The sequence below is a fragment of the Metopolophium dirhodum genome, chromosome 6 (genome assembly GCF_019925205.1).
Source record: "Metopolophium dirhodum isolate CAU chromosome 6, ASM1992520v1, whole genome shotgun sequence".
NCBI lineage: Eukaryota > Metazoa > Arthropoda > Insecta > Hemiptera > Aphididae > Metopolophium > Metopolophium dirhodum.
Genome location: NC_083565.1, coordinates 27,072,565 through 27,084,018, shown reverse-complemented (window position 1 = coordinate 27,084,018; position 11,454 = coordinate 27,072,565). Strand labels below are relative to the sequence as shown.

At 27.1% G+C, this 11,454-nt stretch overlaps 1 protein-coding gene across 1 annotated transcript; it reads right to left on the bottom strand.

Annotated features, from left to right (window-relative positions):
* Positions 1-6,867: 6,867 nt before the first annotated feature.
* LOC132947088 (uncharacterized) lies at positions 6,868-10,297 on the bottom strand. Its single transcript, XM_061017285.1, has 5 exons — positions 10,144-10,297; positions 9,325-9,542; positions 8,049-8,170; positions 7,862-7,976; positions 6,868-7,781 (listed from the first exon to the last, which is right to left on the bottom strand). The coding sequence occupies exons 2-5, from the start codon at positions 9,476-9,478 to the stop codon at positions 7,318-7,320; spliced, it is 855 nt and encodes a 284-aa protein (XP_060873268.1). The 5' UTR covers positions 9,479-9,542; positions 10,144-10,297; the 3' UTR covers positions 6,868-7,317.
* Positions 10,298-11,454: the final 1,157 nt, after the last annotated feature.

Below are 11,454 nucleotides of genomic sequence, written 5' to 3'. Positions count from 1 at the left end.
CGAAATTATTCCACTAGGTCTGGTAAATGTTTATTCCAAATATTCTCTATCATACTTGATCCATTTCATTAGAGATTTATACACCTATTAATAATTATAACATTATTTAGTTTCAGTCCAGCCGTTTCGGAGGAGTTCAATAACTAACACTGTGGCATGACATTTTATGTATTAGATATTAACCAAAAGTTGGCCAAAAGTTGTAAGTACAATTTTTCTCAAAATCGTTTTATTAGTCCATAGGGTTTATCTGGGTCGTCATTTTGATTCGGTAAAACATTTCAAGTTAATATCATAATTAAAACATGTTTTATTTATACTTAAATTTTTGTGTTTTTAGTGCAAGATAGGTTTTTTTAGTGCACACATATAATAAGTCCTAACTTAATGAGGCATACAATAAATATTTTAACATGATCTAAATATCAAGCGGACAAATATAACAAGTCCGGACTTGTTACTTTTGTCAAAAACAATACATTCAATTTTGGACGTGTAATGTTTTAGATAATATTGAATTTGTTTATCTATTTATAAAAAATGAATATGTCCGGACGTATTATTTTAAATAATAAAAATTTTTAATTTTAAATTACACTAAATAATATATCTTCAATTAGCATAAAATATCATTAAACACGGGTTTTATTTGAATACAATTTGATGAAAAATGCTACTTTATTATTTTTTACATTCAAAAAAAATTGCAATATTTTTTATATTTTTTACTTTTTTACTGCAATTATATAAACAAATATAATTTTTTATATCAAAAAAATTAGTCATACGTATATTTTAACTATTTACATAATAAATAAATTAGAGTTTATATAAAATTAACAACTCTTAATATGTCCATCAAAACCTTATATGTCCACGGTAAAAATATATTATAATTGCCATTTATAACAAGTCCCATTTAAATTTAAAAGAAACATTATAATTACGTTGAAAACAAATTTTAAGACCTAAAAGTAATAATTTATGTAATCTACAGAATATTTTACTAATAAATCAGTTGCAACACTGAAAAACAAAAATCTACAACACAAATGTTTTGGTGTAGAATAATTTAAAATCTTAAAACTGCTCTCCTGTAAAATGTAATGTTTGGGACATACAACTTTTGGCCTCTTAGCCATCGATATGCTGTCGCACAATGTCCGCGATCCGACGTAGTAGGATTGCAGGTGGGGGTTGTCTGACCGAAAATAAGTGGCCGAAAGTCTAGTGATCGAAAAAAAGTGATCGAAAAGGTATCAGGTCGAACACATTTTCGATCGAAAAATATGATATCGAAAATGCAAATGATCGAAATATGTTATGGTCGAAAAATATATATTTGTATTAATTATTTAAAAAAAAACAAAAATTATATTATAAAATTAACTAAAGTAGGTATTATAAGGTAAACAAAAGTTGTAATAAAATATTAAAATAATTGGTAGGTATATATACTAGTATAACTTATAAGTATTAGTTTAGTATAAACAATATAACATAGTGAGTAATTAAAATTTTAAATTTTGTGCTATTCCTCTTAAATACTCTAGTAAATCATAACCTGGATCAGCTAAGAATCTTTGTTGCACTTCTTTTAAACGTATATTGTGGGATTGGACTTGAATTTTCATTTTTTTATTACTGCGCCCATGAAGTAGCATCTCAATTACTGCTTCAGTTTCGTTTTGAGTAGATTGTAAGGTTTTGATTAATTTATGTAGTCCTACGGTATACAATAATAAAATTAATAATTTAAATAATGATATAAAAAATAATATCCATTTCAGACAAACCCGGATGTGGCGATATTAATCTATTTAATTTTCTATGCCAGGATTCTGCAGTATTTGTCGTCCTGGGCAAACCTGATGATAACCTTTCAGCTACAGACCATAATTCTGGAGGGAAAAGTGGAGGCGTGTAAACTGGTTCTCTTCTTGGTCTTCCTCTTGTTTTCATAACTTGTCTACCAATTATATATGAATGTTCAAAGTACTTTAATAGACTACGATATACCTACTACGATATATCTACATACGGGCTAGGTACATCTATAAAAATATTAGATAAAGTAATCGAAAAGCTAATCATTATCTTTACTTCGATCAAAAAACCCATTCGACCTCAAAATATTTCGACTATATTAATAAAATATTCGACCATCTATTTTTCGACCGCATGACATTTCGATCACTTTTTTTCGATAACTAAACCTTCGACCAAATGGCCTTCGACCAAACGACTCGCACCGTAGGATTGCCTACCAAGGTGGCTGAATAATAATATTGCACTTACTGCTGCGAGTTACATCCAAAAGGATTTGAACAATCACAATTTTTCAAAGGGTTGTCATTTTTTAAGGGCAACGAAGTGCACAGGGTCAGCTAGTTTGTTATATTATGAGACTGTTGTATAAAAAAGTAAAAACTATGTATCATTGTATGAGACTGTTGTAAATATATTATAATATTTAGCCATGAATTTATTATTGTTTTGTATATTATGGTAACACGTTTACTGTTTAGTATTCACTGAGTTTTGTGTTAGTTAGGTATATTATATTGTTATAAAACAGTAATAACATTTTTTTTTTTTTTTTTTATTAAAGAAGGTTTTTATTATTTGATTAACACTAAATGATATTATAAAAAAAAACAATTGTTCTTTATACTAGATTTTGAAATACCGAATCATTAACATAATTACCAAGGCTGGGCATTAACGAGTCAAAAAGTTAAAGTTAAGTTAAAAAGTTAATTTTATTTTAACTTTTTAACTTAACTAATAACTTTTGGCTTTTCATTAACTTAACTGTTAACTTACTAAATTTTTTTCTTAATTAACGTTAAATTAACAAGTTAATTTTTCATTTTAAGAAGTAAGTTAAGTTAACTTATTTTGTTTTTAATTTTATAATATTTCACTATTTTAGTCTATTTTGTTTTCGTGTCAAAAAATATATATCGTAAAATGTTTAAAGTTAAAAATGTATATCATTCGAATCTAACTTATATGGAAATACTGTATGAAGTATTAACACTAAATCCTATAATTTAGTTTTGGGTTGGAAAAAAATTAAGTACGCTAGCGTTGTATAAACAAATTAACTTTTTTTTAACTTAATGAAAAGTTAACAAAAAGTGTGTATTAACTTTTAACTTAACTGAGTTAACCTATAGTTAAATTAACTTATAACTTTAATCTTTTGTTATTGGTGCATATTAACTTAACTTAACTGAATTAAAAAAAATCATAAACTTGCCCAGCCTTGATAATCACTGACTTATTTCATTAAATAAAACATTATTTATACATTTCTTGATGTTAGTATTTTCAATAAAAATAATTCTTTTAACATCTATTGGCAAACATTTAAAATCAACAGGACCCAGATAGTTAATGAACTTTGGTCCAAAACTCGTTTTTGTGTATATCACTTTAATATTAAATAATCTTTCTTCCCTGATACTGGCTTATCGTTTATTGTTTGATAAAGAAAATACTAGATATTTTATATACAAACATAGCAATTTTTTTATTGCAATTCAAGCATAGACAACTTTAGCGTTTGCCGCTAAAACCTCAAAGTGGTTAAAAGTAAGAGCGGTGCTGCGTCAATTGCAGATGCGATGAAGTCAAAGTGTACCTAACTGTAATTTATCGTTATTTATGTTTGTGTTGTACTGTTATTATACTTATATCTCCGTGAGTTCATATGAGTTCATATCGATAATATATAATATATAATATATATGTAATAGGTAATTATTGACAAAAACAAACAGTTTGTCTTTTCTGTTCACCCTTTGTATATTATTATATGACTGAGCTAGACGCCCACATGAGAACTAAAAATGTCCAGTATTCTTATTATGCCATTGAGGGTTCTGGGTTGATCTGCGGTAATCGGCACGCTGCATTTCCCCGTCGTTGAATAAAATTTTGAATTCAAAGCGTACTTATACCTACTGTAATTATATATATTATTAAATACATAATATTTAATCAGTATAAAATTTTATTGTAATTTGTTGTTTAATAATATCATTTTTCACTATCATTACAAAAGACTGTCTGTGGAGAGCCCCCCCTCCGCATTGAAAAATTCTAGTTACGCCACTGCTGCTTAGTTTAATCATTTGTCCCTTAAGAGTTACATAGTATAATATGTATTACTTCAGCATGATTTTCAAATTAGGGTGTTTTAAATTGTCAAATTCTAAATTTAATTTTACTTGAACAAGACTAATACAGTCTTAAAGGTAAAAATATCTGAATGAACAAATTTACCACATTAAAAAATTACTGTGGATTATTCCAAATTAAAGCCAAGTTAGTTTAATTTTTGAGGACTGAAGTGTTTAAATAATTGACCACATTAATTATCACAAACTATAAAAGATCAACACTTAAAGAAAACAAAAAATGTAGATATTGCAGTTAAGCTCTATAATTAAGCGCTTATATAGTTGTATCAAATAAATATAAACTATTAAGAGGATATCAGAGCACTATTTGTTTTCTCTCTTTGACCCACGCGCAACATAGACAAAACGCATTTGCGCAGAATCGTTTTTTCTATGTTTTCAAGTAATCTTAGAGTAAAATCACCCATTACAAAAAAGATAGAGAACAATATTTTTGAGGGAATGTCATATCGATTTTAGATTGTATTTTTATTTGACTTTGTATTTGAGTTTCAAAATAAACAAAAAAATGTTGTAAATTTAAATGATGTTTAAATTGTTTTAAAACAATATTTAGAGAAATCGATATGACTTTCTCTCAAAAATATTATTCTCTATCTTTTTTGTAATGGGTGATTTTATTCTAAGGTTACTTAAAAACATGGAAAAAACGATTCTGCGCAAATGCATTTTGTCTATGTTGCGCGTGGGCCAGAGAGTGAAAACCAATAGTGCACTGACATCCTTTTAAGAGGATGTCACACACGCATGTGTTGTCACCGTTTTTACAAATGTACAACATAGCAAAAACTTTTTTGCGCGGGACAACTTTTCTCGTACCATATTTGTTGTAGAACTACCAAATTTTCACAACACGTAAAGAAGAACTTTATCTGTGCAACAGCGTGCTCTTTTTTTAATAGCACTATCCAATTATTTTTTATAAACAAATGAAAAAAAAAAAAAACCAAATGTTTAGAAGCAAATAACTTTTACTGTATATGTAATCTAAAATATGGGCATGCTATTGCATAGATAATTTTCCACCTTATATGTTCAGAAATTATGGAGCTACGACTACAAACACAGGAAGATAAAAGTTGTCCTGCGCAAAACAGTTTTTCTATGTTGTACATTTGTAAGACGGAGACAACACATGCAAGTGTGACATCCACTTAAGATATAAAGCCTCTTCACATATAAACACATATTAAATTATTAAAATTATTTTTATTACATGTTTCTCAATAGACAATATAATTATGAATGGTCAATGGATTTTATGAATGAACAATTATTTTAGTCTTACATATAATTAATAGCATTATTTAATGTATTTTATAATAATAAAACAACAAACTTATAATAGTAGAAGTAAATATTTTAAAAAATGATAGTTAGTAAACAATAGTCTTAAATTTTATTAACACCCTTGGATGTACAGATATACATGTCTTTCAATGGTGTTTATTTTTTATTTTTTTAAATTATTAAAAAAAACTGATTTTGTAGCTTATGGAACCACTAGCCCAAGCTCTTGATTTACTACAAGGGGATACATTTATGTTTATGGGATACCTTTTACCTACAATAAGTTGGCTTAAAAATAAATTATCAAGACTATTTATTTCAGATGGTAGTTATAAAGTGTTGGGTGCAGCCTGCTTAGATGGTGTGAATGCACAACTCGGTTCCATGATTACAAAGGAATCAATTATTCTGGCAGCTATTACTCATTCTAAATTTAAACTGAAGTATTCAAATAATAATTTATTAAAAATTGTTTTTGAATTTGTATTTATAACTTTTAGGTTAATTTATTACTAACGAGTTTAATATTATAGTTTTTTACTCTGGGACTCTTAGACTATTTTTTTAATTTTTTTTTAAATAATAAATAATTTATCAATATATTTTTCACTTATCAACATAATATTGTGATATTCATAATTTGAATACGGATATTGAAGGCATTAGCTTTTTTTTATTTCTCTATTGCCTACTCTATGTCAGCTATAAATTCAATTTATACTACATGGAATCAAATCCAGGAAATTTAAAATTGTTTTTTTTTGTATTTTAATGCTTTTTAGGGTTGTTTTGGTACTTTTTTTGCTTTTAAGTAATATTTAAAAATATTTTATCAAAATGTGTTCTAAATAAACGTATTTGAAAGATTAATATTTATTTTAATTTTGAAAAATTGATTTTATCTTTTTAAATTTAATTTAATTTAACAAATACATTTTTAAAAAAACAGTCCAAAGAATAGAAATCTATTTGATTATAATAATATAAATATAATTTATTATAATGGTTTTTTAATAATTTAATGAACTAATAAATATTTATAATTTATATTTATTATTATTATTGTTATCATTTTATCACTAGGTGTATGAACCCCTTAAAAAGTGAGAAAACTAAAGATCTTTTATTGAATGAGATTGCATTTAATTGGCAATTCCAGACCGAGACCAACATACAGCACATTGAGTTGAATCAACATGTAGAATAATACAATTTTCTCTTTAGTGAAGAGTTGGTTTCTGATCAATCCGGTGTTGAAGTGGAGCGTTATTATAACACAGTTTATACAGGCGATTTAAAAATTTTAAATAGTTTACCTATGATGAAACAATTTTTTGTGAAGTTTAATACATCACTCCCTTCAAGTGCTTCTGTCAAAAAGCTCTTTAGTGTAGCTGGAGATATTTGTACAAAAAAATTAGCTGAAATAACTGATCAAAATTTTGAAAATACATTATTGTATAAAATAAATATAAAAAAGATTGGTTTAAAATACTTTTTTTTTATGAAACTTAAGAAACATAAGAGTAATGTCATTGTAATTAGTTACTTTTGAGTACAAATGTAACATTATGCATTACTTTTGTACTTGAGTAACTAACAAGTAATCTATAGTTACCAATTTTATTTTGTAACTTGTAACGTAACTTAGCTACTTTTAAAAAGTAACTTACCCAACACTGTTTTTTTTTAAAGAAATGTTATCAGTTTAATTGAACATTTATAATTAAATGTATTTATTTTTTAATGAAAAGGTACTTATTGTGTCACTATGACATTGTCATTTATCATTTTTAAATTTTATGAATTTTTGTTGCTACAAGATTGTCTGCCCAATGATAGTATATCCCGAAATGGTTAAATCTGTTAAATTATTTTTATAATTCCTCCACTGTTTGGTATTATCAGAAAAAAAACTAGATTCTGACTCGTGTCTAATTTTTCTTTTTCGACCTATAAAATTTGAGATTTTTTCAATTTTCTCCACATCTTTAGACTGATTTGATGTTGTTTTATTTAAGTGTTCCGAATATTTTAACTTGTTTTTTTCATCAAGTTTACTATTTTTTAGTTTATCATTTGTACGCAATAATCTTCTAGTACATGGGACATTGTCAGATCCAACTTCATTTGTTTCAGCTGGAGAGCTTTCTAATAATGTTAAAGGAATCGTCACATTGAGACCGTCCTTCAGGTCTAGAAAGGACATAGAATTAGACTTGGATCTTGTCTTAACACCACAATTTAATAATATTTTCTTCTTAATTTCATAATTTGAACCTTTAAAAATCATATTGATTAAATAATACAAACACCTAATGAAGACAATAAAAACAAAAAAATTAATATAATTAACTTACGTTCTTTATCTAGTCTTTTCATTTTTTCTCCTTCTTCAGCAATCAACTGGTCAAACTCTTTTGGTAGTACAAAGTCTTTCTCACTAGTATCAAAACTTATATTTTCTATAATATCCTAAAAATTAAAAAAATATTAAACTCTTATTCTGTAGAGAGGTAAATTATGATCAATAAGGTTAATATTTACAGCAGCTCTAATATCCCATTTAGCTGTCACATAATTCCATAGAACCTTAATTGGTATATTAACTTGTAATTCTTTAGTAATTTTTTCTTTTAGTAGAAGTATACTTAAGTGTTTATTAATTCCTGAAACCAAATACAATATTTTAATTATTATGAATATAATGTGTGTGCCTATTTATATGTATATTATAATTGTACAGTAGAATCTCGATTATATATAGCACTTTGGAAAGACAACATTTTTTTAACACTATATATGTACATACATAATAATATGTACATGACATTAATAATTATTAAATATATTGATTTATTAATTATTATAAATACATGATTAAAACAGTGCACAGGCGCTTCAAGTTCCCTGCTTCACTATCACTACAAATATTATAAATGTGAAATTAACTCTGTCTGTCTGTATTTAACGCTTTAACGTTCATAAAGAAATATTGTAACAAATAAATTGATACATAAACCTACTTCATGTCAATATTATTGCCTTCATTAAAAATATAATCAAATTATTGACAAAATTATTTCAAACAAGAAATGTATTTAATTTATAAAGGACATAGAAGTGTATGGTCTATATTTTTGAAAACAGAGAGTAATTATTATTAATTGTTTTAGTTCTCAAATCAATAACAGATACCATTAAATTTATAGGATGAAAATATCGAAAAATTTCAAGCAAAAAAAGGAGATATTCTGGCAATCAAAAATATAAAATTGGAGAATAAAATTACGAAAAAAATTTGAACTTAATCACTGCACTTATCGTAATAATAAATCCCAACACTTCTGAAGCGACAAGGTTATTAAAATATAAATTATACAATGATGATCCATAATTGGATTGAATTTTAACAATAATATTTAATTTCTAATCGACACCATGAAAAACGAAGATATTACATACAATGAATATTTCAAAATTGCCTCAATTAATTGATATTTAATCTATAAAAACCGATATAATTATATTTTCATTATATAGATATAATCTCTGATATCAAAAGTATAAGTGAAATTAGTATATACTAAATACAAAATATTATTTAAGTAAATATGGTATGATAATATACATTTGGTATATCTTTATAATAATTAATTAACTAATTAACTAAAACAATTTACAATAGAAATATTCATTATTACTGTACAGGTTCTATTATATAAACTTAATAATTAATTGATTTGAGGAACATGACCTAAATAATACAATCTTGATGCATATAACTAAAGAAAAGGGGTAAACAGCCGTGCATCAGACTTACCACTAGGCTTGAGACGGACCATGTTTAGTAGCAAACACTTTTCAAGTCTTGTAGTCCATTTGAAATTTCTAATTGGCTCTAAACCAATGCTATTGCTGTCGCTCGTCACCGAACAATTAGTTAAGTCTGATTTGGATGGCAATTGATTTGACATGACTGGAAAAATGATGGATGTTATGTTATATTAGCGGTGGATTTGGTGAAATGATTCAATAACACTGAAAAAATTAAGACAGTATTATAATATAATATATTATGATGTACGATGTACTTAATCCACTACCTACTACACATAACACTATAACTATAATAACTATATATATTATTTGTTGTGTCAAATGTTTACCGTGTCCATGAAGGGACATACAACACTAGTCACAAATTCACGATGCGCCGCTTGCCATTGTTCTTTTTTAAAAAAAACCATAATCGCCGGTCTGTTGAAGTTGGGTGATGAGACCGACCAGGTTATTTCTGCGCGCCTGAGAAGACACAGGTAGTCCCTATATCGGTATTGTTTTAATAATAATAATAAGTACTAATGAATATGGTTAATTGTACTGCCCTGTTAACCGTCCCCTCTGCGAAAAACACCGGGAACATTGCACATGCCACATTGACATTGGCCAAATATTACCTACCTACCCAGTATCCAGTATTATCTATGATACAACTCTAAATATTAATTTGTGTTTAGCATTAAACATTGTTGTTAAATGTGAATGTTTATATTGTAGTCGTTGTAAAAACACAATAGCAGGGACGCGCGCGTGAATGAAAAACGACAAAACTTATAATTTTTGAATGATAAGTACTCACCAATTTAGCCGTTTACCGATTTCGCTTTCATCCGTCACCGTCTGAGTGTATTGGCCGAAAGACCAATATTATGACAATAGTCAATGGTGATTTGAACACACAGCTTCTATAGTTCACTACTTCGCTTGTCTTCACTCAATGATCCATTAACTGTTATCAAAAATTTCAAAAGACCGTGAGTGTGACTAGTGTTAGTAACTTTTTTCACAGTAGCATTTCCACACTTCGATCAATATTTTCAGTGTTGAACACGTCGGAAAGGTGGTTGCCACTACGGTTTCTCGATCAGAAGACGCGCTATTGATAATCAGATGATTGAGATATCACTGTCTAGTGTCTAGTCGTTAGTGTCAAAATCCGTGGTTTGAAATAGTATAAAATATTTTACAAAAACGTGAAACATTGAAATTTTTTTTCAATATAAATATCACTGATGGTTATTTTAATTATATAGTCCAATAGTACTACTAGCTATAATCATTGATATTAAATATCAATGGAATATGAGTGCGGTTATTGACATATTATTACTATTATAGTAATATATAAGTAGGTATATATTATTATGTACCTATAATATTGTATATTTTAACATTTAATCGTTTTTGTTTGCTTTTTGTCAATATAAAATTGTTGAATACTATTTTAAATGTATAATACCAAAGGTTAGGTTTAGGTATATACCTATACATATATATATATTTTATTTATCTTTCAATACACGTCGAGTGCCACGGTCGTAGGTAGTTGACAATTATTATAGGCATCTTTATGGCTTTATAATTTACTTGGTTATCAGAGCAATGCATCTGTTTTTAATCGTGGTAATTCAGTGAAATGTCTTTTTTTCAATGGTGTCTTCGGATTTTATTTTCATTTATTTTTAGCAAAGTAATAGTTATTTTTCACAGGAAATAGTCGATAGTCGATAGTCGATATACGAAATAATCGTACTACACACTTTATATAAAACTATTGGAGTTACCGTGGGGGGCTTTGTAGAGATGGGCAGAAGCGACTATTTTCTACTACTGTTTTCATTGTGAACTACCTACCGACTATTATTCGACTAAAATTTGCACTACCAACTATATATTATTATGAATTGTTGAAATTAGTCGACTAAGTAATCAACTAAACATTTATTCGACTAATTATTTGAACCAACTAAAAATAATATGTACATGAAAATAGTCTAATAAGTAATTTTGTGTGCTGAGCTACTTTAAGAAAGTGATTTGTAATAAAAGTTAAGTCTTGTAAAGGTGCTTTGATAGCAGAGGGTGCGTCAAACCTTACTTTAATGTATAG